The sequence below is a fragment of the Neoarthrinium moseri genome, assembly GCF_022829205.1.
Source record: "Neoarthrinium moseri strain CBS 164.80 chromosome Unknown scaffold103_Wmoseri_CBS_16480, whole genome shotgun sequence".
NCBI lineage: Eukaryota > Fungi > Ascomycota > Sordariomycetes > Amphisphaeriales > Apiosporaceae > Neoarthrinium > Neoarthrinium moseri.
Window position 1 is genome coordinate 36,587 of NW_026055217.1, and position 27,138 is coordinate 63,724.

Sequence of the window (27,138 nt, forward strand, 5' to 3'; positions counted from 1 at the left end):
AGGTGGATGCCATAGGTATTTGACGATGTTGAAATCTCTTCTTTTCTGAGTCTTTCCACTCTATATTGGGAAGTCGGTATTCCGAGGATGCAGTTGCACTTGGATCTCTGAAAGCCATCTAGGAATATTGGTGGCTTTTGTCTCAGTCCAGCGTGACGTAAGGGAGAAAAACTAGCTTAGCTGTCAATTATAAAGACTTTATGCACCGTACATCTTGACCAGTTGTTGGAAAGTTGGATTGTTCTCCCCCGCTTCAAGCATGGCTTACACTGAAGCTTGGAACTGACCAAGTTGAAAGCGTGCCGCTCAAAATCTAGTCTGATCTGCCCACCATCCAGGCGCGAGGTATTGCCATGATGAGAAAATACATGCGTGTAGTTGGAATTACTAGTCTTGTGTATCGCTCTCAAATTTCTTTTTCGGGCATAAGAGTAAAAGGGCTGACCGGTGGAGTTGGCACAGGGTGATTCTTAGAACCGTTCCAATCTACGAGGTCCGTCCCAACCCACTTCTTCTGCTTTCTATTTTTCATGCGCTTGACCTTTTGAACCTTTTCTTCTACTACATCCTCCTGATCTTGTGTTGTGTGGCCATGATTCTGGTCTTTCACAGCTTCCTGTTTGGTATGGCCGCACGCTGTGTTCTCTCGCTGCATCTCCCCACTTGCATCTGGCTCTGGTTCTACCTGCTCGGAATTGTTCTTGACGCTGCCAAATTTTGCCGTCTGTGCAATCGTATGTCCTTCATGGCTCGTTACTGTCTTGGCGGAAGCTTGAGTGCCTCGACCTCTCGACTTGGGTCTGTGTTTTTGCCTCTCTCGCGACTTGGGGTCTCTGTCCTTCTGCTTCTCAGTGCCTGGTAAACTTACACCAGGCGGCGGTGTGTCTTTTCCAATCAGCTCGACGAAGTGACCATTTTGCGATTTCAGTTCTGCAAAGTTGCCACGTTGGACTATCCTTCCCTGATCCAGCACCAAAATTTGATCGGCGCACTGCATCATCTCAACGCTATGTGTAATGAACACAATTGCAACCTCGCCAGCACCTCTATCCATCCCTGATTCATCACCTACGCGATCCCAGGCTTCCAGATCGCGTCCGTAGCGCCCTCTTATTGCACTTGACACAAGACTAGGTCTGGTCCTCTGTTGTTCACTGCCACACTGTCCACTACTATTCGCAATGAGCGTGGTGATCATTTTTCTGATGCCCGCAGCACTGGCCGAATCGAGTGCACTTGTGGGTTCGTCAAGCACCAATACCTTCGGCCTTCGCACCAGTGCACGCGCGATGCAAATCCGTTGTATTTGGCCTCCACTGAGGCCTAGTCCACCTTCGCCGATCAAGGTCTCGAATCCATCTGGCAGACTGGCTATCCAGTCCATGATTCCGGCCTCACGCGCCGCTCTCTTGACGTTCGCCTCTCTCAGAAGCGGGGATGAATCTGGCAGGCCATATGTTATGTTGATGCGTATAGATGATGGGAACGCGAAAGGCTGCTGTGGTACATATGCTAAATGGCTGCGGAGGTGCTTTAAGTCGAGAAGGTGAGGGGGGAGACCGGCAAAAGAAAGGGGGTGTCGCTGCGACGAGGGTCGGATGTTAAGAACTTGAGGGGTGACAGTTGGGGTTTGGAGGGTTAGGAGCAATGCTGCGATAGTCGATTTGCCAGACCCCGAGCTCCCAATGATGGCAGTTGAGGTGCCGGGCTTGAAGGTAAGAGTCAAATTATGCAGGACGAAGCGAGAAGGTGTCTGAGTGGTGGGCACTGGATAAGCAAAAGAAAGCCCGTCCATCCGGATAGGAAAGGGGGATATGAGCTTCTTTTTGCCATGCGCAGTTGACAGTCTCCTGCTGCCCTCTGCAGAATCTGGCTTCCTCGGTGGTCCTGCTTCGTGTTCTGCATTCGGGGCTGGCAATGTGGCATAGTACAAAAGCCGCCCAGCTGTTGCCTGCGCGGCGCTGATGGACGGGACTGACTCCAGCATATGACTCCCGGTGCTCAACCCAAGTATAAGCAAGTTGACAACTTTCAATATGGACTCAGTGGTTATCTCTTTGTTCACCGCAAGTAGCACAGTTGCGTAGTAGAAGACAAGCGCCGTAGTGAGCCAGAAAATGGTTTGCCAACATGCGAATAGCACCGCAGTCCAGACAGCTTTCTTGATACCCAGGGTATAAGTGCCTGAGATATGCTCGTTATGCTTGCGGATGAAGTGCATTTCCAGATTCAGTGCTTTGACTGCTTGAATCTTGCTCGCTACTTCACTCACTGTAGTCGATACGCCGCTGGAGGCTTGATTGCACCGCATCTCCCACTTACAGGTGACATGAGAGTATCCTTTCGTGGCAAGAGCTAGTAACGACGCACCTGAAAGAGTGACCAGCGTAAGCTTCCAGCTGATAATCATGGCCCATATGAAGGTGCCTAAGGCCATAGCGAGGACTATCAGCAGCACCGCGGCGAAGCGTCCCAGTAGGGTGCGCATCTCCTCCGCATTCTTATCCATGCATTCCATAATTCTTTCGGGCGCGTGCTTGGGCTTGCCAAAGAAGAGCTTGTTCTGCTGCAAAATACGCGAGAAGGCTTCCTTACGAAGCGAGTTCACCCAGGCTTGCCCGACGTTTGCCATGAGGTACGACGACAAGAACGCGGCAGTGGAACCCACGGCAGCTACGAGGAGCAGAAACAGTGCCCACCGATGGCCGTTAGTGATCAGACCCCCTGAGATGTACAACACAGTGAGGAGATTAGCGAAAATCACCGAAAATGCTGGTACAGAGGCTGCAACCACCAGGCAAGAGATCAATCCGAGAATTAGGTAGCCGCGTTCTCGTCCGCTAATACATGACCAAACGGTTCTGTATATGATCCAGAGAGAGACCGACGATTCTCGCAGGCTGCTGATTGTGCTGGTCAGTACCCTCTGACTGCTAGAGGAAGTATCGACAGTACCGTTTGGACGCGCTGGATTGTCAGTGCTCAACTTGCGAGGTTGGCCGAGTCCGACATGCAACATCCTCTCTGGTTTCTTCTCATAGGCTTTGATCTCTACCAAAGTGATGCCATCTTCCTGAGACTTTGGACATAATCGTGCAGGTTCTGATGATGGAGACTCCCACAGCCTGTGCACGCCCCTATGCTGCGCCTGCACTGATGCAGAACCCACGTAAAGTGTCGGACCGTAGCCAAGATATCCCGGCGTTCCAGGTGTAATGCCAGGCCTGGAAATGGCTGAGGGGAGGCCTACAGGACGGGCGCTTTGGATCGAAGTTGGTAACCGAGTTGCTGCTGGTGATGCGCTTTGGCGACAGGCTTCTGTGTGGCTGGTACTTTCAGATTGCCATCCAACGTCCTTTCCTTGGATCCTAGTCTCATCGTGGACTTCGCTGCTATTTAATAGTAGCTGTCCAAAATGACCGTCGCCATCTTTTGCGAGTTCGTGCCGAAGCCCCTTCTGGACAACGTAACCGTCGTCCATGACATAGATGAAGTCGTGGTTCCTAATCTGTGACAGCTCATGGGTAATGATGATGGTTGTTTTATTCGCCCTCCATTCTCGGACTTTGTTCATTAGGATTGCTCGAGTGGGTTGGTCAAGCGAACTTGTGGCTTCATCCAAGATCAAGACCTGGGGATCGCGAAGGACCGCCCTTGCTATAGAAAGGCGCTGCTGCTGCCCACCGCTAAGGCCATGGCCGCCGTGCCCAATGTTGGTATCTAGACGGAGCGGCAGATTGGAAATCATGGATTGCAGCTGTGAAACTTTGCAAGCCTCTTGAACCCGTGGATGTGTGATCTGCTCGTTCATGCCAAGAATGATATTTCCGAGAACCGTATCATTGAACACAGCACCCTGCTGCTGTACCAGGACAGTGTTGTCTCGTACCCACTTGGTACTCAGGGTTTGGAGAGGAACTCCGTCAAGGAAAATATCACCTGCATATTCCTCGTAGAGTTTTATCAGGAGGTTTCCAATCGTACTCTTGCCAGAGCCACTTCGGCCGACTATAAACGTAGGCTGGCGTGAGGGGAAGTAAAAGGACGCATGTTTGAGAGCTGGAACCCACGGGTTATTTGGATAGGCAAAGGTGACCTACACGATCAGTCAGTAAAGACCTGGATGAATATGGGGTTGAGAAGAACGTACGTTGCTTAATTTGATTTCACCCACACAGGCCTTAGGCCTGTATGCATCGGTTGTCTTCTTGGCATGGTCGTTGCCTTTAATTTCTGTTGTGACGCCCTGTAGAAACCGTCCGGCACACATGCCTTTGACCAGGACTGAGTACGTAGGCATGAATGACTCGATAGCCTGCAGTGCGCCTAGGGTAGCATAGAAGGCAGTCAAGATACTTCCAGCGCTCGATCCTCGATTAACAAGAACGGCACCGTAGTAAAAGCCAAAAATGAATATAGATTCTAGCCAGAACTTGACGTAGCCTATTTGACATGCGTTGACCCTAGCCTGTCTGAGGTAGGCGTCCATGGCGCGTTTGATGGCATCGGCATATTGCCATGTCTCCTGGTCAGCCCCGTCAAAGACTTTGACGAGGTCGATGGCCGTGATGGCCGAATTGGCATATTTAGAGGCTGATGCAAGGTCCTGCTTCTGGCTTTCGATGCTTGGTTCGAGCTTCCGGCCCAGTAGAGTGAGGATGGCCGCTGAAACAGGCGCTGTGGCGACGATGGCCAGCGTGAGTTTCCAAGAAAAGTAGCAAGCGACGACAAGGTTGGCAATTGCCGTCGCAATGTCCATGGAGAGGTTTCCCAGACCGACACATGTTGCTGTCTGTAATTCGCCAAGATGGCTGTGGCCGTTAGCTCGTGGCATGCAAGCCGCAAGAGGTGGGTGTGGTTGCAGCTTACGTCTGAGCGCGCACGATCCAACTGGATATGCCTTCGGCCTGGTTGTCGTACCACTCGAGATCCCGATCGAGAAGGCCGTGGAACAGCTTTTGCCGGATATTGCGCGCTTGAACTTCACCGAAAACCACCCACGAGACCATGAAGGAGAAGTGGACAAGCCACCCAGCACTTCCAACCGCCACGATCATGATACACCATGAGGAAACTTCTGATAGGGGGTCCGTCGCGGAGAGTCTCCCGCCGCTGTATTCCGTTATGGCATTGAAAATCTTTCCAACGAAAACGGCAAGAGAAGTCTTGAGAGCACCGCACAGGATGGATGCTACGAGCCCAGCGGCAAGCGGAAATGAGTCTTTCCACGAGGCGAAAGCGAAGAGATGTCGGCATCGAGTCTTGCCTTGCCATTGTGAATTCGAAGGCTTCTTTTCATTGGACTGTGTGTCAGGAGCCTGCGAGGTGTTGTCTGCCATGTTATGCCAACCGATGGCTGCGCCTCCTGTCGCGATGCGTCGCGGGATGGAGGAACGCGTGACGGAAAGACGTGACAAAGTACTTCCAAAGCGTGCCTGGCTCCCAGAATGTCGGGAAGTCTTAGAACGAGCTGCAGAAAAAGTTCCCCAGTCCTTCATAGTGACCAGGCGGAGCTGTGCTGCGGATTAGATAGCTAGGTCCGACGAAAACAAAAACAGAACAAAGGAACGACGGGAGCTGTGCCGGCTCTTTGTCAACAGCTATTGACCTTAGCCATGTGTGCGCGACGCTCATCCGAAATGAGTGGCATGGTTCTGAGGTCTCGGTAACAATAGCTAGGTAGGTACATAGGTATTTATTTCGAGTGAAATGGGGTATTTTGCGAAAGCCGCCTCCGCGAAACGGCCATCAGCCAACTTCAACGGGGCTGTCTACCGGGAATTCTACCAAGTCCTAGGCCAACATCCAGAGCCAAGTAAGGTCTCCCGGAAACTCTGGGGTTTCTCATGCTTGTGCCCCTGCAATCATCTGTGATCCATCGATTACTTCAAGGGACGCCATGGCCCACGGGGTCCCCCTTCCCCGGTGCAGCGCACGCTCCCAACTTGCCTAACATCCACCGTGACCCCCCATGAGGCGAGGACGGGTTACTTGCGAGGCGGGCTTCATGACTTTCCGGCCTTCTCCTTCTGCTTCTCCTCGTAAATCCAGTCATTCAGGCCATTCCTGTTCCTGGCGATCTCGACGGCGTAGAACTGCATCCTGGGCACGAAGATGGTCCCCTCCTGGGTGTACTCGGTCTTGGGGCTGGCGCGCACCATGGTGCCGAAGTTGTAGTCGTCAATCTTCTTCTCGTACTGCATCATGAAGTCGCGCCAGCGCTTCTTGCCCTCGGGGCTCTTCATTTTGTCCTCGTCGATGGGCTCGGCGGGGTCGAACTCGGGGAAATCCTTCTGGAGGTGCTCGTAGATCTCGTCGTCCATCTTGGTGAGGCGCACGGTCGAGCCCTTGACCTTCTCGAGGATGGAGAAGTAGATCTCCATGTGCTGTACGACCTTGACGGCGAACTGCTTCTCCATCTGCGGGGCAGGTCAGTCTCGGAAGTCCTTCTGTCACGAGCACACACGGGGTGCACCGGGAGGGATCCTCACATCTTCGAGGTTCTGGGCATTCTCTGGGTCGAAGCCCGGAGGGGGCGTGGGGTTGTTCGCCGCGAGGTCCTTGATGTCCATGGTTACGACTGTGGCAGGTTCGAACGCGGGGGTATCCGGTGGGTGAGTCTGGTTGTCTGATCGGCTGTTCTCGTCGGCCGGCACAAGCGAATCGTTACGATGTTGGCTTTGAAGTTTTGCGACCCAAAAAGTTGCCAACCATGTGCCCCGCCATTCAGAGGTTTGCCGTCCACTAACTCGGCCGCCCCCAAGCCCCGGCGCCGCTGGAGCTCGCCCATCGCTGGCGGGGTCAACCCACAGCTCAGCAGTGATGTCAGGGCCAGATTCGCCGATGATTACCCGTCGCGTCCGGGTGCTCCTCACGCATACATGGATGTCATTCATGATGCTAACCTTCGGATTGACCACCATGCCATGATGACTCGCCGCTAGAATATGTCTCCCAGCGCAACCGCATTGCTAACTAGTGGGTTGTCTACTTAGGGCACGCCGGAGCCAAAGACCAGGAATCCGAATAGGCATCTAGACACCGGCCAGTGGCCGCTACGGAAACTCTGCGCGGCAAGAATACGGGCCGTGTCAACTGTTGCCAGAGAACATCCAATGGCATTGTTGCAACCTCGAGCCGAGATATTAGTGCAACAAGCTCCTGGCCGGGATCAACGGGTACCCTCACAGCAGGGCCTCCCGGCCTACCCACAACATCGAGTGAAGCCTCGCGGTGTCGCTGTGTTTTACAGCTTGTTTGTGGTGCAGTGAGCGCAGGATGGTTTGTTGATAAATAAAGGTGTTAACGTGAGCCTGAGAAAGTCTATATCGCCGCCTGTTCGCATCTTATCTACATGGTATATACAAATGACACCCGCAAAATGTCTACAACAACATGAGGCCGCCAACGAAGCCGGACAGAACGGCGGCGAACATGGCAATAGTGCCCACATCGACGTTGAAAGACGGGCCAGCCAGACTTTTCGAGCTTGAGGTGCCGGTGGAGGTAGCATAGACACAGGTCTCATCGCCAGCTGTGTAGGTCGAAATCAGGCCTGGGTAGTTGCTGTCGGCACAGCCCAGGGACACAAGCGCCAGCCCGGTGACTTCGGCGCCAGTGTACTGCATCACGGGAGTCAGCAGCCTTCTCCGCCACGGGCGACAATGGGGCAGGGACAGCCGTCGAGAGGGGATGACTCACGTTGTACACGGTGGCGGGCATGGTAGTGGCCGTGACGCTGACCAGAGATCCGGTGGGGGCGCTGGTGATGCCGCTGGTGACCAGGTCATCACCGCCGCTGGGGCGGTCAGGGAGGTCCCAGTCGCTGAGGAAGGTCGACTCGGAGATCAGGGACGCAGCGCAGCTGGTTGCGCTGGCGCTCTCGGCCGTCTTGTTGATCTCCTCGCGGCTGGCGACGTCGATGGTCAGGAACTCCTGCATGAGGTAGTTGAAGTCCTGCAACAGGGTGACCTCGGTGGAGCTGTTGATGGCGACGAGCCCGTACTTGTCTGTTTCCTGCGTGAACTCGTAGACCAGGCCGCCGCTGAGCTCGGCCATGTCGTCGCCGTAGAGCACGGGCACGTTGGTAAAGGTGCGGGGCGCCACGTTGTTGCAGCCGTACTCGGAGAAGAAGACGGGGATGTCGGTGCCCGAGAAGTCGGTGACCAGGTCATCGTAGCCCGACTCGGTGAAGCTGCTATCGCCGCACCACTCGTAGTCGTTCAGCCCGAAGAAGTCCATCTTGGAGTAGGTCGAGTTCTCCAGCTCGCAGCCCAGGTACGCCCACGTGTCTGTGAGCATGGTTGCGACATCTGCGGCCGAGTAGCCCACGCCAATGCTGCGCGGCGCGTGCAGGGCGATGTACTCCTTCAGATCACGGACGACGGCGCGGATGTACTTGGGTACAGACTCATCAGCGTCCTCGTTGATGATCTCATTTCCGGCGAAGAAACCCAGAGTGTTGGGGTAGCTCCAGAAGGCCTCGACAATGGCAAAGATGTGCTCCATGTAGTCTACGGTGTAGGTGCTTGACGGGTCGGATCGGTCAATGTACTGACCGTAAAGACCGCTGTTCACATCCAGGAGCATGTAGATGCCAGCAGCATTGAAGATGGATGCACATTCGTCGTGATTGAGATCCGCGTCCAAGTTGTATATCCGGACCACATTGACCCCCAGCTTCTGCATAATGATGGCATCGCGAAGACAGGCTTCAGTGTCGCTCAGGGGATCGGCAGTAGAAGTGAAGCCAGAGGAGCCCCCGGGCTGGTAGGTGACACCGATTATATCGAAGCGCTTGTTAGTCGAGTTGGTGACAAAGTCGGAGCCGCTGATTGAGAGGTACTCGACAGCTGAAACAAGCGTTGAGAGCAGTGCAGTGGCCAAGAAGGCGATGCCCCTAGCAGAGATGGGCGCCATCGTTGGTCGTTGGGGATCTGCAGGGTCTTGGGGGAAATGCCTAAAGCGGTAGGTTGTCTTCAGGATGGCAGGCTTGGCAAAGGCTTGTCTTGTTGCCCAGGCTCGGCTTACTGCTTTCCAGGGTGCCAAGTATCAAATACAATTGTGAGCGAATGACTAGAGAAGTGTGAAAAGAACGAGGGAAAAGAGCGATGCAGAAAACAAGCTACAATGAATCAATCTGGAGAACAAGACTGAAAAGGAGTCGAAGAAACTGCACGTCAATGTAAACAGGAACGGCTGGTTATTAGAATCACCAGAAGCACGTACGCAACCAAACCCACCCATTACGCCGCTCCCTCAGGTTCATACGGGCTTTGGGACACTGAGGGTGGGGCAGCTGACGAAGACATTAGGCCTCTTTGGGTATAAACGAAGGCACCATGGTGAGTTTGGGGCTATGCTCTCCTGAAAGCTTCGTTCTGCGGGTGCCCGGCCAAATCAGGGCCCAGCAATCTCATTGAACTCGACAGTTCATGCAATCGGCACTCATTCCCGGATCAGATTACGGCCGGCTTGTCCTGGCGTGGGATAGGGCGGTCGGACGGACGGTGTTGGTCAAACGTGCGCCATCCAGAACTCGGTTTCATTTATTCCTGTCGAGTCTCGCTCGGGAGTTCTGGCAATTCAGCTCTCGTGGCAGAATCCCACGTTGGATTCTTATGACCCTCTAGCATGCGACTTGTCCTTGCAAGCCAAATTCTGCATTTTGCAACTTGGAGTAGCCACCAGGTCGAGTCAAGAAGCATTAAAATCGTGAGTTTCGCCAGGCTGAATTGGAAGTTGTGCGGCAAGTGGTCAAGGCAACGGAGACGACGCGAACCAGGGATGGGCTGTCAACTGATAAGTTGTCGCCAATGAATATAGAGTATACCTACCCTTCGAAGCCAATCCAAAACGTTGAGCTACAGACGCCCCTCCGTGACCTTTGTCGTATTGGCTTGGGGTGCCTATTCCTGAATCCTATTGATGCACGGTAGATCTGTGGTCGAAAGGTGGCACAGCTGTTACAAGCATCGGATGCATTATGTAGCAGAAAAGGTAAATCAATGAGAGCCATCTTCCCACCCAGATGGCGCTTTCTTGACAACAAGATCACTCAGCATCGTGCGTCTAGAACCTAGTCCTGCACACCAATGATGGACTATCTTCCGCAAAATTCCCTTCTTTCTGTAGCCGCTGACGCGTGAAAAGGGGCCAAGGAAGAGCCGACGCAGCACCCAAAAGTCATCGCCTCAAAGCGGTAGTAATAATTCCAAGACAGTCCAGGATCGAGGCATTATCTCCAGCAAGCAATGCCTTGCGTGCTCTTCTATATCACTCAACTATCTTTGATCTTATCATACCCAGTAATACTTTTTAAAGATATTTCCAAGACGGCTCATTCACGAGAGTGAATAGAATCTGGACGCCTCTTCGTCAGCAGACTGAAGATGCACAAATTAATGACGTCCGAGAATAACTTCATTTTGCAGCGGCGACAGGCTTCACATAATCCACAAATTCTTAGAAATTCGCCTTTGTGCATCCAACAGAGACTACCTACATGCTTGAACTAAGCACCGATGGACCCGTTCCAGCAGCGGAGACGTAATGATGCTGGATTTGGTGGTCAATCACGCTGTACTCGACATCCCCCAAAACCAAAAATTGGAGAAATAAAGGGGAAATTGAAAACCGACTATCACTTTACACCATTATAAAGTAGTTCTTCCGTGTCTACCCAGACACCGTATCCGAGGCTGTCAAAATGGGGTCGGCCGAGCCCTTGTCCGGTACGACCTCAAAGTGAAGGTGTAGAGTTCGACTTTGAGGCAACAAATATCGAGCCCGCGGTTGCACCTATCTTAAGGGAAAGGAAAATGGCCAATCAATATTTCTCATGGTATGATTCTGTGGAACTGGTTCTGAAGTACGATGAGACAACAACTTGCAGATTTGCTCGCAAACTGATTGCGTATTTCCAAATCATCCATCACAGGTCTGCAAGGACTTGGCCCAATGAGGTGAAATTAGTCACCATCATACGAGAGATGAATCCAGCTGAGCTCGATCTGTGAGATCTGAAGAAGGATGAAAACAGACTGGTCGAACCACAGCGTGGCTATCAGGCGTGGGGCTGTATGTGAAGTTTCGGTACAATGTGCCGAAACTTATCCAGCTATCTACCTATAAGAGTAAACATGCAGGTATTATCCCAATCACAATGCCTCCGAACTATGTCCAAGGCACTGGGCATAATCGTCTGTTTGTATTGATGCGAATGTTGGCTATACAAAGGGGCCTAAAGGGAGTTGGAAAAGTGTCCCTGACTCCACGGCGCTAACAGTGGAAGAAATATCTCTATGGGCAGTCTCAGCACGATGTGCTAACTTAAATAATATGTATAATTCCGTTAGCATGATATTCTGTCACTATTAAAAAACAGCGGACGGCGCTGTGGTTCAATCATCCTCTGGCGTCACACCCCATAGGCACTATCGTCGAGCTTTGGACATACTAATCACCACGGACAGGGTCGAGAATGTGTCAGGAATAATTATACTTAAGAATCTCACTCGAAGCCGTATATAAAGATGCTTCCTAGAGTTTCAAGCAGTAAACAGGGAATACCAGAGTGACTGAAAGGCGTCCATTGTCTTCCAGTTAGTCCCTTGGGAGCTCCAGATGGTGTGGCAGTCCTGGCTAACCGCAAATCTATCCTCACGCATATGTTAGGAATGAATGCGTTAGAGCATGACGAGGCTAGAATTCTAGAAGTATGTTGACAGAATGTTCGCCTCAGGTGCGAGGTCTCTGAGCGACGGCGCCCTGACGTTCGTACCCGCAGTCGTAAACCCAGTTCGCAGTCTTATCTTGTCGACCCCAACAACAATGCATTGCGCGAGCATCGGATGAACCTAAACTCACCGCCTGCACAACAGCGTTGGTGACCAGCCTGGTCGTATTGCGGCAGTCCAACGCCATCCGGTAACTTTGATTTCGTCGGAAGTTTACCCACGGCCGAACACCTCAGGGCAACGCGCAAACGCCCAGAGAAGCCTGAAACTCAATGTACAGCACAGCCTTGGGAGCTTCGTCACATCAAACATCTCGACCTTTGCGAGTTCTTGATCAACGCGTATTCGCCAGGTCGCACGCGCATATAGCTGGCAACAAGCGCAAAAATGAAGACTAGGAGCAGAGGTGAGTCGGAAAGCCGCGGGAGATTGAGCAGTTTTCTGACCTGAAGACCCAGCCAAGTCGCTCCCTCCGCTGCAATCACGCAATGGAGCTCATCACCACGCAATGGAGTCAGAGAGAGAGCAGCAACGCACACAGGAGCGAGGCAGATCCAGAATGCGCAACGACTTGATGAAGTGCCCAACACCACCTTGGGATCGTCGGGTAGATGTGACATTTCACGAGGAGGCAGCGATCATAAGATCGGTTCGTGGTGCCGAAAGCCTCGAGAGCGCACGAGAGGAGATTGTCGTAGGGCGGGTAGCCAGAGTAACGACAACGAATCATGGAGATCTCGAATCTGACACCTACAAAGCCATCATTTCGATTCTCAACTACAACAAGAAGCGACAGAACGCAATCAACGACTCGTATTCGAAGGTCTGTGCAAGATTACGCTTGACCCGAGGCCGCACATATACGGCAGGTGAGTCGTGCATGCTGCTGAAGTTGCCAGTGGGAGCGCGTTTAATCATCTGGGGATACGTTATGCACGATGATCCCAGTCTTGAGCCGAAGCCTATCCGAATGCAAGCTTTCAATCCGTTCTTCAAGGATGTGTGGCACATTGCCGGATTCGAAAACACCAAGGAGCTGTTCTGGTCATCGCGTGGGGCACTTTCATCCTGCTTCTCGATACGGATGGACCTTCTGGCTTACGTTCTAACCACCCATCGATTCCACTTTGTCTTCTCGCCCCACGTCAAGGAACGACTGTGTGCCGAGATGTTCTACTGGATCGACCAGTACAGCCATCTGATGCGCCACATAACGATTGAGCTGGACCTGAGCAAGCTGGGCTTCGGTCCCAGCTCGTCTGCTGCCCACCTTGTGCCTGGAAACCTGAACGTGACCGCTAGCGTGGCTCGGTTCACCGAAATCCAGGTAGCGCATCGATCGATGTCGCTTGCAAACTTGGTGCTACTAGCACGTCGTTACCATGGAACCCGGGCGGCAGAAACAGAGGACCATGGACGCAGCAAGCTGAGACAATACTGTCCACCTGATGGCGATTATGGAGCTGTATTTCCTATTGTCAGGCTGTCAGGCCAGATCGAGACCCTTCGAATCGTCGGTTTCAATGCTTCCACAGCCAGTTGCATTCTGGCGTCTCTCTTCCCCGACGTCAATTGTCAGGACCCGGACGAGCTCTCGAGACATGCCCACAGAGCAGACATATCGTGCGTGTGGCCCTTCATTCCAGGACAGTCGACCGTGCACCGATATATGCAGACCGACGTGAATGTCAGAGCACAATATGGAAATCCATCAGGGCTAGCCTACATCCCCAGCTCAGCACAGAGAGCGAGTGTGGCAAGAAAGCAGTTCATAAGACTGAGGGAAATGCTAGAGGCCTATGACCTGCGCAAACAGAGCGCCAAGGGGTTCAGCGGTATGACCACAGAACATCCCACACAGAAGGTCACTCGCCGAAGAACAGTCAAGATCGGAAGGTTTGGTAGAAAGAAGAGTCAAAATGAGGGCAGCGACAGAACCAAAAACCACCCCGGTGGCAGTAGCACGGAGAGAAAACCCAGCAACGATATGGAAGAGCAGCGGCGGACTAGTATGAACAAAGCAGCAACCACACCGGCTTCACTAAGCAAGAACATTGCGCCCAACGCTGATCACGCGAGCCAGAGCACGGCGAGGGGTTCCTGGTCGAAGCCACTCAATCTGGCAAGCGCAGGCAGCTTGGGAAGCCTCGAGAGTCTGGGCAGTATCAGACGGCGCAGTCGTCCCGGCAGTCGGCACAAGCTTCAAAGCGAAGCGACCCGCGGAAGCGTCCCGAGCACAAGCCGAAGCTCCAACATTGCGCATCGGGTGGATAGCCGGCCGGGGTATGATGAGGGGGTCAAACAGGACAACCGGCAAAGCGTATATAGCCTGCAGGGTGGACCGGCCCGGAATGCAGGTCAAGGTTGGGCGGCTGAACAAGCGGAATCGCTGGGGTCGGGAGAAACACCGCGCTCGCAGACTCCGAGAACCATGGGGAAGACGAGGAGCCTCACTGACTTGATTCGGCGTACTCCTAGATCGCCGGCTTGTGCGAGCTTCAAGAGCCCGAGGACCCATGGGTCACCTGAGCGGACAACAAACGCCGTACACTTTCAGTAGGTTATTGGGGCCAATGTCACGGCGGTCTCCGCTGGCCAAGTGCGACTGCGTTGGGTGCCTATCACGAACATTGCATCCCCGCACGTCAAGAGCGGCAGCTTCGATTTTGAGATGACGCCGATTATGTCATGCCGCCTGGCGATGATTGCTTTTCGTGCTGTCATGTGTCAGTCTGTCCGCAAGGGTTCCGCCGCATGTCCCAGCAGCTTGGGACACCAGTCAGCGCATCGACGACTAGGTAGCCAACTGCCAAGCCACGCACTCCGTCAGTGTGCCCGGTTGTTAGCCACCACCAGGGCAGTGTGTTGTGTCCCCCCGAGTTGCAGAGCTACGCATCTTGGCGGTTGTCTGCCAATTGGTTAGCCTCGGTTCCAGCACAGCGTTGCACGGCAGTTCTGTCACCAATGTTTTAATATATCGTGCACCCATGCCAAAAATGCCAAAAGGTCCAGACCGCGGCCCATTCTGCAGCCACGATCTTGGCTGTCGCCTTGCTTGAGAGCAAATATCAAGTTTCTCTCACCCTATGGCGGCAGATGGGGGAAGAGACGCTGTGATGGGCTGACATGGCAGACGCGCGAACAGGCTGGTCCTGGGCCCTGTTATGCACCATAGTAAGGCCGAGGGAGGAGCAAGGCAAACGGGTGGAGGAAGCCTACCAGGCCTACACCTATGAAGCTATACCTAGCACTACTTGCGGTATGTGCTTCCGTATCTGCGGAGCTAGCTGCTTACGGCGGAAATCGGACTCTGCCCGCGGGAAACTTGTTCATCCATCGCGATTTGCATCTTCTCCGGTCGCCCACCTGCCGCCCTGGGTTACAACTTACGGGTCTGGAAATAACCGGGAACGTCGTCCGCCCCGAGACAAGCTTTCATTAGCGCCCTCTCCACGCCTGGAAAGGGGTCGTTACCCGCTGGCGGAGGCATTCCATTTCGTCAATCCGTTGCGAATTCCCCAGCATCCCAACTGCCCCAGACTGCAGGCCGCTTTGCCGCAATGCCGCCATGGCACGATGCAGCAAGCTGGCTGGCGTCTCGTCTCCGCCGGGAAAGGACTGCAAGGACGATCGTTAGATCGGTCGGGCCTGGCTGGGCATCCTTAAAGCCTCCGTATTCCCGGCTTGTCGGTGTAGGAACTCCCTGCCCATTGTAGGACCTTGGAACCTAGATTAATGCTGCGATGAAACCCGAGGATGGGAGAGCGATCCGTGGTCTTCACCCCTTCTCCCTTGTACCGGGTATCTCCCTCCTGATTACCTAGGCAATTATCAATTTTCTCCATGGATTTACACTCGACCTGGGACCTTCCTGGAGCAGCTCTGACATTTTCTGGACTCGCACCCGCCGGGCTCCCGGTCCTCAGCGACCACGTCCCGTGTCGCCAACGGGCTGGGTCCTCAGTATGGAACCGCTCGACGCCGGAGCCGGGTTCGCCTCGGCCCATCGCCCTACCCGACGTGCTGAGATGGTTGGCATCGCTGGCTACCCAGACGGCGACAAGAGCGACCAGTCTTCCGATAATGACACTCCAATGTCCATTGGCCTGGTTAGCGACGGCTCCGAACGCAATCTGAACAGCTGTCCCGGCGAGAAGACGGCAACGCCCTCACTCAGCGCCGATACGCCCATCACCAATGTCTACTTGACATTTGATACCGCGGTTCCTGCGGTCAACATGACTTCGTCCTCTTGCGTCGACCAACTACCGGCACGACCAGATCTCAGCCGCTATGGCAACCCTACGAAGATGCGCAATGCTAGAAAAAACACCATGCTCTTTCTATCATGTGTCGCGACATGCCTGACCGCCTACACCGCTGGCGCGTATTCACCCCCAGCAGACCTCTTGGCAGCAGAGTTTGGTGTATCCAGGACCGCAGTCCTCACTGGCATCACTCTCTTCACCGTCGGCTTTGCTATTGCTCCCATGATTTTGGCACCCTTCTCCGAGGTCAACGGACGATATCCGGTTTTCGTGGTTTCTGGGATCGTCTTCGTGATCTTCCAGGCTGTCTGTGGGATTGTCTCCAACCTTGGCGGTATGCTGTTTGCGCGGTTCATGTGCGGCGTGGGCGGCAGTGTTTTCAGCACCATGATTGGTGGGGTCATTGCTGACCTTTGGGAAAAGGAAGAGAGAAATACCCCGATGGCTTTGTACAGTGGTGCTGTGCTCATCGGCACCGGACTTGGCCCCCTGGATTCTAGTCTGATGCTGCACAGATGGGGCCACGACGGCGTTGTAGGAATCACGGCTAAGTGGAGATGGGTCTTCTGGCACCAAGTCATCGCTGACGCTGTTCTCGTCATCGCCCTAACGGTCATGTTCCACGAAAGCAGGGGCAGTGTCCTTCTGAGTAGGAAAGCAACGAAACTAAATAAGTGGTACACCGCTCTAGAAGAGAAGGGGGTGTTTGGTGTCTGGGTGCGTGCTGATGCGAAACCCGGTGAAGTGGCATTCGATCTTCGACCCTTAGTGCCCGAGGATGAGGAGAAGACCAGTTCCACACCTTTCTTCTTCAACGACCAAAATCGAGCGTACCACGGCTTCCGACTGCAGCGTATACGTTGGCTGGTAAGAGAGGACGAACAGCGCGCTTCGCTGGTGACCATGATCACAGTATCGCTGTTCCGACCATTCCATCTCCTATTCACTGAGCCCGCTGTTTTCTTCTTCTCCCTGTGGGTGTCGTTCGCCTGGGCGGTTCTGTACCTCACTTTTGGTTCGATCCCGCTGGTGTTCTCGCGCCAGTATGGGTTCAACCAGCAGGAGTCGGGATATGTCTTCATTGCAATGATTATTGGCTCCATTCTTGCGACTGCCATGGGAGTCTATCAGGAACGTTTGCTCAAGTATCACAAATGGCAACGCGAGGCAACGTCTGACAATCCACCCAGCAAATTCTGGTCATTCATGCGGCGTCGTTTCCCTGTGGAAGCTCCTGAATCCCGCCTGTACTTCACCTGCATAACCTCCATTCTACTTCCTGCCGGACTATATCTCTTTGGCCTCTCGGCTGCGCCAGATATCCACTGGATAGCACCTACCATAGCCATCTCGTTGGCTACTGTGGGCATCTACACCATATACCTGGCTACGTTCAACTACCTAGCCGACAGCTACCAAACCTACGCATCCTCAGCCCTGGCTGCTCAGTCCTTCTGCCGAAATATGCTTGGAGGCGCTTTCCCCCTGGTGGTAACCCCCTTGTTTGTCAACCTAGGCGAAAAGACTGCCGGTGGCCTTCTGGGTGCCATCGCCACAGTTTTGACTCTCGTACCTTGGGCTCTGGCAATCTACGGGGAGACAATCAGGGGGAGGAGCAAATTCGCGGTAGTAGGTCTATGAAAAATTTCACCTGTACGCATATGCTAACATAGTCACAGGCTCTCCAACGCACTGGATCGTAGAATGTCACATGGTAGATAAACGAAAATAAAAATAGCTAGGCAAAGATACATGATTCCTCAGCCTCATAGATATACCCACCCTCACTGAAACTGGGACAGAAACGGCTGCGTAATGGTCACAATATTCCAGCATCATCCAACTTTAACCTTCGAGTGAGTGGTCTACCCAATAGATGAGGTTACTGTTATTATCAATCAGAATGGGGCCACAAAGACTCTCTTTACCCCTACCAATCTGTGAGACAAAACTAAATGTGCGTTCTGGCCGCATCGACTCTTACAGTCCTTCTATCGCCCTTTACTGCTGTATACGCAGAATCATACAGAAGACAACCACCTAATATCTCAATCAATTTGCACATGTTGAAGTAATCATATGAATCATGAGCATTTCGTCGATGCTTTATTAATGCTAACAAGGGTGTGTATGCTAATAAGGTCGGGGCCGGTGCAGGGAACAATGTTCTCCCTCTACGAGTAGACATCGCAGAAGCAAGAAAACTCCAGAATCACGATGCGATCACCCACCCCGAGACTGCCACATGAGGTCATAGTCTACTTGAAAAGCCACGTAGTCATTCGTCGTCCGAGAGGTTTCATAATCCACAATATAAGCCTCACCATTTTTGCCAATTATACAATTTCCGAGATGGGGATCTCGATGCACAATGCCTCTGGAATGTACCTTTGACAATGACGCCAGACAGGCTTTGCGGTCTGAATATTGTGCGGTCCGGCCATTAGCGATATACTCGGTGAGGAACCCTATTACACGTCCATTCTCGGTTACCTGTCCAAGATACCTTGGCGCGACCCCTGCGCCCTCAAGCAGACGGTACGCCACTATCTCAGCCTCTATGCCCACAATATTGTGGGTATTGGGAAAGCTGGCGATCTTCATAACAATGGGCACTGAGAACAAAGGGTGAGATACGACCTGGATGAAGTCGGACTCTGAGGTACCTTGAACGGCAGACTCCGTCTTGAGCGACCGTATGGGTATGAGATCAAAGTAGTCGATGTTTAGGGGAGACCATGCCCCCTCGACAGCCAGCAGCCTCTCCACCTTAACCGTTACACCAGGCTGCTTATCCTTGCCTTCGAAAATATAAGCCTTGTTCCAGTTTCCAGGTGGAAGCATGGATAGAATTTCATCAGTGCTGCGAAAGGCAGCAAGCACGTTTGCGTCGACGGACACGTACTTGATCAATGGACCATGTCCGTCGTCCATTCGTACCCGTAGTTCGGTATTGCTGTCTTGGACCCGCCGTAAGGAGTTGCGCCGAATGGAAAGAACCTTCTCATCCGTGAGTCTGTGCCCATCAGGATGATGTGGAGTATGGAGGCGAACATGTCTGCATATTTGGTTGTTGGTAAGTGCTGAAAGGAGTGTTGTGATGCCCAGGAACCAAACAAGGCCCTTTAGGAGTACGTGTGGAGGTCCGAGTTTGACACGAATGGTTGAACTCATGGCGAGGAATCAGATCAATTCGCCAGCGTACACTCCAAGAAGGTGGTAAGCTCCTAATATCTGTAGGAGGTCCAGGTGTATTTATCTGCAAGGTTCGCTCGAACCGAATGGTCGAGACAAGGAGGATGCGTTGAAGTGACTAAACGAGCAGTCATAAAGGAACAAAGCATTGAGAATGGCATTGTAGTACCAATGTCATTCACTGTAACAAGCACTTATCGGGATGGTGTAAATAATGCATGCATGGTCGAAAAGTTGCTAAAGAGCTTTATCAAGAGTGAGCCAACATCCTAAAGCCCATGACGATGTATGGTTATGCAATGCACATGAAAGGAACTATGTTGAAGCACTATGAACCCGACGTGAATTGACTTCATTAATATCATACAAGTGAGCCTACGAGGTAACGTGAAAAGACAGATATAACCCACTATTTTACCGCCTTTCCCCCCTGCCTTAGCAGAGAGACTTCCTTGTCATGTTTAGTAAGCCCTACAAAGGCAGTACTCTGGCACTGTTTTGGACCATAGAGGCAACGGCCACCGGGATTAATACTGATCCCCAATGGTTACTCTTGGGCGTGCTGGGTTTACTGAAATGGCTGATCCAATCCTAAAGGCCAATAGTAGCTGCATTAGAGGCTTGGGCTACATACCGGCTTATCAAATGCAGCGGGGGAACTTGGCGCAGCCTGAGATAGGCATGAAGCCGTCCAATTGGAATCCTAGTGACGATATCTTGCATATCAAGTACATAATAGATTGCAGAGCAGGGCGGGTGTCATTCGGTATCAGAATCTTGCCAAGACGATATTGGGACAAGTGCTGACACTTGACTTCTGTTCCCCACCTACCGTACACTAAGAGACCACCGGCATAGCGTAACCCAGCTTTGGAACGACTCTCTCTGCCAAGGACGATTATTGGGTTCCTTAGGAATTGCTGTGACATTTAAGTCGGACTACTGCAACCTCTTCAGCGTGCCGGAAGTTGAAACATATAAGCGACTCGTCAATATTTATATATATAATCAGCATCATGGCCCCAATAATTGATTTCGAAGTGAGTTCTTGCCCGATGAGGTGCACCTCTTCTCATTTGTTTTGACACTTCCCCAGAACTTTCCTGGAAACATTGTGAACAATGAGTTCCTCCCAACATCCACTACCAGGCACTCGATCAATCCATCCACCGGCGAGCCGCTGTATGAAGTTCCCGTGGCGACCAAGGATGACCTCGATGCGTCAGTGGTACATGCCCAGGTTGCATTCAAAACCTGGTCCAGGACGTCCTTCGCAGAGCGTTCTGCACTTCTGCTCAAGTTTGCGGACGCCATTGAGGCGGATAGACGTGAGATAGAGAGGCTAGACACCCTCGAATCGGGAAAGACGATAAGCCTGTCCGGCGTCGAGCTCACCATGACAATCGCATGGCTTCGAACCTTTGCTACAATGGAAATAAAGGACGAGCTGTTAGACGAAAATGATGAGCGGACTATCTATTCGACGTTCCCTCCTATTGGAGTTTGCGCTGCAATCGTTCCCTGGAATTGGCCGGTACTACTAGGTCTGGGTAAGGTTGGCCCTGCGCTAATAACAGGCAATTGCATCATCGTGAAACCATCGCCGTATACGCCGTATTGCGATCTAAAACTGGGCGAAATCGGGATGTCCATATTCCCGCCAGGCGTCTTCCAAGTGCTCAGCGGAAATGACGACCTCGGCCCTTGGATCACTGAGCACCCAAGTATTGGCATGGTGTCGTTCACGGGGTCCATCCCCACGGGCAAACGCGTGGCCACAAGCTGCGCAAAGACCCTGAAGCGCTACGTTCTAGAGCTCGGCGGAAATGACGCTGCCATCATCTGCGACGACGTTGAGATCGACAAGTGCTTGCCAAAGATCACACAATTGTCCTTCTTGCACTCTGGCCAGATATGCATGGATGTAAAACGACTATACATCCATGAAAAGATATATGAGCAGTTTCGAGATGCCATGGTCGACTATGTCAGGAAGAACCTTCAGACTGGCAATCCCCTCGAGGAGGGTACCTTCATTGGCCCTGTACAGAATGGGATGCAGTACGTACACAGCCCTTACTTCTACACTATATGTTGTACATATGAACTCATTGAATATACAGATTTGAACTAGTGAAGGACATGTATGCACAAATTGAGAAGCAAGGCTGGAAGGCTGCGCTCGAGGGCAAAGTCCGTGAGACGTCGAAGGGCTTTTTCGTTGAGCCAGCAATCATCGACAACCCCCCTGAAGACTCCCGCATAGTGACGGAGGAGCCGTTTGGCCCCATAGTTCCATTGCTGAAGTGGTCAGCCGAAGACGATGTCATCGAGCGTGCAAATGCGCTGGAGACCGGTCTCGGAGCCTCGGTTTGGAGCAAGGATCTCGGTCGCGCAGAACGACTGGCCAGACAATTGAGTGCTGGCAGCGTCTGGATTAACTCGCATTTTGATACTGCGCCAAACGTGCCTTTTGGGGGCCACAAGCAGAGTGGTGCTGGGATGGAGTGGGGGGTTGAAGGGCTCAAACACTATACGAATTCTCGAAGCTTGTGGGTGTGGAAAAAGGTGTTCGAATGATTAGGTAAGTCGCAAAGGTAGTGATCAGATGGATGGGTGTGTAGTTACCGTGCAGCCGTCCAAAGCTAGATGTGATGGTGCTCGGCGTTGAAGAAGAGCCAAAATATACACACTGTTCACGTTCTCTTCACATCCAGTTCTGCTGGTGGAGTATTTCCATTGGAACACTGTGAAGGATTTGCCCTTGGTGAGTGAGCCCTACCAGCCAGCACCCATGTTCATATGTAACTATGTACTGAGGGGCAAAGGTTAATTTGGTTCTCCATGTACAAGGATATTAGCACGGCTTCCTGACTAGTTATTCCATCACTGATTTTGGTGCTGCTTGAGCTGTTTAAGTAGATACAAGAGTTGAATCAATCAGAATGCCTTCTTCAGCATCAGGAGAGACCTTAGCCGAGCGCGCTCGGCGTATTCTTGGCTTGGATCTGGATGGTTGGCTCTCAGCCGAATTGCGACGTGAGTTAGGGAGAGGCGACAACCCCGCTGTCTAGGCCTAGTGGACTAAAGACCTTGGGCAGAATCGGACGACGTTCCGAGTCAAGGGAACCGAAGCAAGCAGGTTGCCGACGCACAGCGGTAAGCTATGTCCACTAAAGACGGCTGGCGGTGTACGTTTCGAATACTGATCAGTTGCATACATATGTAGGAAGCATCGCCAGAGAACCCAGAGCTATATACAGGCCCTGGAACAAGAAGTCTTGCGACTACGCAAGGCTGAGCTTACCTTGAAGGAAGAGATCAAGGAAGCCTATAGAGATGCCCATCACGCTATGCACCAATCACAAGATGCTCCAGCTGTCATGGAAGTCGATGAAAGTGCTACAGCGACTGTTTCAGTTGAGCAGAACTTAGCAATTGATTGGAACGCAATTCTGAATACTACTCCAGAACCTGCATGCTGCATCTCGGCGGCTGAAAGCACACCTGTAGTTGGAGATCAGTTTAATGCTGGAGACCAGTACCAAATGCCCACTTGGCCGTGGGCCTTGTCTTTTGATAAAGGGGTCGGTTCCTTAGACCAGCCGTTGCCCATTGGGGGACTTCAAGTACGCAAAACGCCCCTAGACCCGCAGATGGGCCTTGACCTTATTTTACTGTATGTGTCTTCGATGTCTACTTGATTGGTGATTTGAGATTGGCCCGTCACTTTACTGACCCAAGTCAGGCTTGAAAGACCTTGTCTCGGTCATTTGCACAACTCGTCTACTACCGATTCGCGGCGGGAGGGATATGTCGCAGCTCACGTGCCATATAATTGGGGCACAAGACATGCTTACAACCTATCTACTAGGCTTGTTCATAACCTTGGGCCTGCAGAATCGATCTCCCACAACCAGATTACGAACACTGACCTTGACAAGTTACTTGAAGCTAGTGAGCGACTATATTTACCGGATGAGCTCACCCCCGTTCAGGTCTGGGCCTTGGTTCGCAAGCTAGACGAAGTAATTCGAATGGATCCTGATTTGGTCTCGGCCATGTTCACAGATCTTTCTAAGTACAGCTATTGCAATAGGTAACCGGATTGGCTCCTATTTGTAGACAAGATTGCTGATCAGGGGCCTGTAGTTTCGGTTCAGCTATCAGTAAAAGCACCGTCAAGGCAGCTTTCGCATTCTATCTCGGATGCAATCCTCCGGATTGGCGATTCAAAGTGCCGGCTCATCTTGATTAGCGATAGACCAGTAATGGTGATCAGCTATACTGTGCCAATTTGAGACTGGACTCCCCTTTGGTCGGAACAAACACCAAGATCGCTTCATATGAGTAAAGAAGATCAACAAATGTCTTCAAGAGACAGGATTTACTCTCACACTCAAGCTTGAATTCGCCGTGAGGTATTTCTAAGAATCCTTTTTATTCTCTCTCTGAAGGTTGGTGCCATCCTAATAGACTGTCTAACGTGATGGTGACTTGTCGTGCCAACCGTAACACTTATGGCAGCTTTATCATACGCGTTTGCTTGACCTGTTCGCCATCTGTTCCCAGATATCTTGGTGTATAAAAGCTGTGCCCACACGTTAGCAGACGCCGTCATTATAGGAACCCTGTGAGCTTACCTCCAATGGAGATTGCCAAGAGCAAGATTTTGGCAGCCGCCGATGAACTTCTTGACTTCTTCGTCAATTTCATCACCCCAAGAAGGTACATTCGCCACTGCATCGCGCCATTTGTTGTAGCAATCATAAAGCATTTCGCCAATTCGTTCTACAGCCTCTTGATCGGTCAACCCTTGATCTTTAAAGATAAAGATTATGTTGCTATCCTCGCCCTTAATAAGATCCTTTCGATATGAGAACACATCGTTTTGCCTGAGCTCCACGTAATTAGATGAATGAAAACTGCGAGGAATTATGGAGTAACATACAATGTAACCAGATCACACGTGATCCGCGTAATCGCCTGTAACGATACATCTTCCACAACATGCCGGGGCAGGTCAATTCCTTCCGCATACCTGTTGTTCCGTTTCGTTAGCATTGGCTTGGGATAGAAAGAGACAGGACAAAAAAGGCACTGCCGAAAGTCTCGTAGCCACTCGAGTGAAACTGTCCACCAGGGGTCGCAGCACCCCGACCTTTGGTTAAATGGGAGGGATGACGCACGATGCCGCTGTACCAGAACCACAGTCATACAGACTGTATTCTGAGGCGGTATTCAAACTTCAGGCGTCGCACTTGCTAAACATGTCTCGATAACTTACTCCATGAGACCAATGCACGGCAAGGCTCCGACGCAACGCGCGCGAAGGTTCATATATTCGTCAACTGTTGGTCTAGTCGCTCTTTGCTGAAAATCAACCTGTTCAAGTACACCAAGACAATATAACGTCAAGTATTGCTTCCAGCGGTACTGCAGCGCGGGACTTGCCCGCTGCTGGAATCGCAGCCAACATGACTGCAGTACGTGTCTGATCGGATGGTCTTCTGCGGAGATTATGGGATGGACATTATCTAAAATCGACAGGGTCCACAAAACTTCCTCTGTTGCTTTCATGTGGTTACTTGTATAGTCACCTTCATCAAAAGCTGTGAATGATACATACTTCGTTAGCGAATTTGTAAATGGAGATGCGTGGTACGACAGGGGTAAGCCCACATGCTTCAGTCGTCTCACAGTTAGAGCAGTGGTGAGGCCGCACAGTGCCATGTTTCGAAGGAGCAGAAAGGACTCACGGTCGTCGAAAGCAAATACCCAACCATTCCAGTCATTCATTAACTTCAATGTTTCGAGATCGGCGTGCGGGGCGCATATGGCACTCATGTAAGAGATGTCCAATCTCCGCCAAACCGTTGCTGTCTCCTCGTCCATCTTCATCACCCTATTTAATATCTAGTTAGCAGCCGTCTTCTTCGCACCAGAGCATGATCAGTCTGAATATCCTTACTTCTGTAGCCAATCATCCGAAAGAACTTTTGAGGCTTGGTACTGGGGGTTGAACTGGGGGTCTACCGACATGATAGATGAGAACAAGGCTTCAGGAAGTTTGATCCAGCGGCTACCCTCATCTTGCGACATAACGGCATCTTCATTGTTGGCTGTATCGATACGGCCTAATGCAGAGTCACTATAAGCGCTCGAAGGCGCAACTATGACGGCGCAGGCTTCCATGGGCGATGGGCGACACATTAACCACTTGTGTGCGAAAACTTGTGCGAAGAGGTGGTGTTTCGCTAGAGCATCACAGCAACTGACAGGCGAATAAAGACGGTGATATATTACTTTGAGACGACGAGAAGCATGGCATTCTGACCATTGATAGAGCCAAAACGACAAGGAACACTCCCTATCAGTATGCAGGGACACAATTACACTGGGGACCAAATTACATAGTGCTCTGCGGATAATACGAACGGATAGGTGTTCCGTCACCTCCACTCAGTATAGCGTCGTTAGAGAAAACACACCAGCGAAATCTAATCCAAGTGGGTCAAAGTAGCAAGCCCAGGATTTGGGAATGTTGTAACCGGATCGAGCAAGCAGCCGCGAATCTCGCCCCCGGGTAGGTTTCATTAGTGCGGTACTTAGACTCCCCTGATAATATTTCGACCCTCTTCGACACCCGTTGGCGTACCGCCAAGAAGGCAAGACGCCAGGACTTGGCCGCAGTGGATCCGTCCGGGGACCTGGTAGGGGCAAAGACGTCGGATGGGGCCTGCCTCTTCTTTCGTCAGTGACACGGGCAAAGCCGTTGAAAAGACTGGGAGCCAAATCTTGCATCGTCCCACATTGTACTCCTTGCATGATAACGTGCTGAGCAAGCGACGGGGTTCATGCATGATACGATGTCGTCTACTCCACGGCAAAGAATCCATTACAAGAAGTTGAGCACATCACGCGATGAGGCACGATTTCTGGAGATTGAACCGGCGGGAAACATCGAAGACCCAGTCGTCTGCCGCCTAGTGACCTTGCCGCTACGCGGTGATGTCGATTTTCTGGCTGTCTCTTCATTGCTAGGCGATCCGACGCAACAAGAGAGGATTTTCGTGGACCGGTCATCTATTCCTGTACCGAAACATGTCTCTCTGGGCCTGAAACATGTGCGGGCTGTCTTCTATCCAGCCATTCAAAAAGCAAGCCAGGAAAGTCTGGAACGCAGAAGAGAGCACAAGTCGCCGTCGTGGCTCAGGAACTTGCTGAAGCACTTCGATGGAGGATCACAGAATGTCAGGGGCCCCAAGCTTCGGGTATGGATTGACTGCATCTGCATTAACCCACAAGATGCGAGCGAGAACGCAAAGCACAGGGTCTTGATGTATCACGTCTACCAGAGGGCAAACGCGGTAGTAGGATGGGTCGGACTCAAGATACCCCAAACAGACCTCGGTATCCAGCTCATCCAAGCATTCGACCAAGCCATGCCAGAAAATTGGCAAGAGCCCGACGACAAACAGGCACACCCTGAAAACTACTCACCGTACCACGAATGGGCCATACCAGTCATTGGCTTATTCGATCCTACTTCTGATGCAGCCATTGGAACGGCCGATTTCTTGAATCGCGACTTCTTCCTGCGACGTTGGATCTTGGAGGAGATGGCCATGTCAAGAGTACCGGTTTTTCTTATCGGTGACAGTATCGTTTCTTGGAAGCAGATACTGCGGCTGAACCTTGCCATGGAAGAGTTCAAAGACTACGAATCGAACGTGTGCCCTGCCGCAACGCGGCCGCTCATACATGAGTTCCCATTGGGTACGATTCACGAGTTGCTGGACGAATTCGAAAAGCGGAAAAACATGGGCAAAGTGGAGTTGCTAAATAGCAGCGAATCCATGTCGGTGCGCACTGAGAGTGTACATTCGAAGGGATCCTACGGACAACGACAGTGATGTGAGGCAGTCGCTTTGAAC

General features: G+C 52.0%; 10 protein-coding genes across 10 annotated transcripts; 5 read left to right on the plus strand and 5 right to left on the minus strand.

Moving 5' to 3' along the window:
* Window positions 1-406: 406 nt before the first annotated feature.
* Window positions 407-5,339, minus strand: JN550_013083 (uncharacterized protein; the record flags this gene model as incomplete). The annotated part of the gene is made up of 4 exons (XM_049311631.1): window positions 407-2,271; window positions 2,323-4,096; window positions 4,151-4,811; window positions 4,870-5,339. 4 exons carry the CDS (start codon window positions 5,337-5,339, stop codon window positions 407-409), a joined length of 4,770 nt encoding a protein of 1,589 aa, XP_049164937.1.
* Window positions 5,340-6,005: 666 nt separating this feature from the next.
* On the minus strand, window positions 6,006-6,896 carry JN550_013084 (uncharacterized protein; the record flags this gene model as incomplete). Its single annotated transcript, XM_049311632.1, has 2 exons — window positions 6,006-6,419; window positions 6,492-6,896. 2 exons carry the CDS (start codon window positions 6,894-6,896, stop codon window positions 6,006-6,008), a joined length of 819 nt encoding a protein of 272 aa, XP_049164938.1.
* A 489-nt stretch (window positions 6,897-7,385) lies between these two features.
* Window positions 7,386-8,919, minus strand: JN550_013085 (uncharacterized protein; the record flags this gene model as incomplete). Its single annotated transcript, XM_049311633.1, has 2 exons — window positions 7,386-7,622; window positions 7,702-8,919. 2 exons carry the CDS (start codon window positions 8,917-8,919, stop codon window positions 7,386-7,388), a joined length of 1,455 nt encoding a protein of 484 aa, XP_049164939.1.
* A 3,206-nt stretch (window positions 8,920-12,125) lies between these two features.
* Window positions 12,126-14,298, plus strand: JN550_013086 (uncharacterized protein; the record flags this gene model as incomplete). The annotated part of the gene is made up of 2 exons (XM_049311634.1): window positions 12,126-12,144; window positions 12,197-14,298. 2 exons carry the CDS (start codon window positions 12,126-12,128, stop codon window positions 14,296-14,298), a joined length of 2,121 nt encoding a protein of 706 aa, XP_049164940.1.
* Window positions 14,299-15,703: 1,405 nt separating this feature from the next.
* On the plus strand, window positions 15,704-17,709 carry JN550_013087 (uncharacterized protein; the record flags this gene model as incomplete). The annotated part of the gene is made up of 2 exons (XM_049311635.1): window positions 15,704-17,635; window positions 17,686-17,709. The coding sequence occupies 2 exons, from the start codon at window positions 15,704-15,706 to the stop codon at window positions 17,707-17,709; spliced, it is 1,956 nt and encodes a 651-aa protein (XP_049164941.1).
* A 520-nt stretch (window positions 17,710-18,229) lies between these two features.
* JN550_013088 (uncharacterized protein) lies at window positions 18,230-19,180 on the minus strand (the record flags this gene model as incomplete). Its single annotated transcript, XM_049311636.1, has 1 exon — window positions 18,230-19,180. One exon carries the CDS (start codon window positions 19,178-19,180, stop codon window positions 18,230-18,232), a length of 951 nt encoding a protein of 316 aa, XP_049164942.1.
* Window positions 19,181-20,217: 1,037 nt separating this feature from the next.
* JN550_013089 (uncharacterized protein) lies at window positions 20,218-21,781 on the plus strand (the record flags this gene model as incomplete). Its single annotated transcript, XM_049311637.1, has 3 exons — window positions 20,218-20,241; window positions 20,298-21,262; window positions 21,325-21,781. 3 exons carry the CDS (start codon window positions 20,218-20,220, stop codon window positions 21,779-21,781), a joined length of 1,446 nt encoding a protein of 481 aa, XP_049164943.1.
* A 365-nt stretch (window positions 21,782-22,146) lies between these two features.
* On the plus strand, window positions 22,147-23,459 carry JN550_013090 (uncharacterized protein; the record flags this gene model as incomplete). Its single annotated transcript, XM_049311639.1, has 5 exons — window positions 22,147-22,240; window positions 22,303-22,360; window positions 22,431-22,880; window positions 22,950-23,300; window positions 23,354-23,459. The coding sequence occupies 5 exons, from the start codon at window positions 22,147-22,149 to the stop codon at window positions 23,457-23,459; spliced, it is 1,059 nt and encodes a 352-aa protein (XP_049164944.1).
* Window positions 23,460-23,719: 260 nt separating this feature from the next.
* Window positions 23,720-25,396, minus strand: JN550_013091 (uncharacterized protein; the record flags this gene model as incomplete). The annotated part of the gene is made up of 6 exons (XM_049311640.1): window positions 23,720-23,792; window positions 23,845-24,096; window positions 24,153-24,242; window positions 24,489-24,813; window positions 24,961-25,106; window positions 25,173-25,396. 6 exons carry the CDS (start codon window positions 25,394-25,396, stop codon window positions 23,720-23,722), a joined length of 1,110 nt encoding a protein of 369 aa, XP_049164945.1.
* A 674-nt stretch (window positions 25,397-26,070) lies between these two features.
* On the plus strand, window positions 26,071-27,117 carry JN550_013092 (uncharacterized protein; the record flags this gene model as incomplete). The annotated part of the gene is made up of 1 exon (XM_049311641.1): window positions 26,071-27,117. One exon carries the CDS (start codon window positions 26,071-26,073, stop codon window positions 27,115-27,117), a length of 1,047 nt encoding a protein of 348 aa, XP_049164946.1.
* Between the last annotated feature and the right edge of the window lie 21 nt (window positions 27,118-27,138).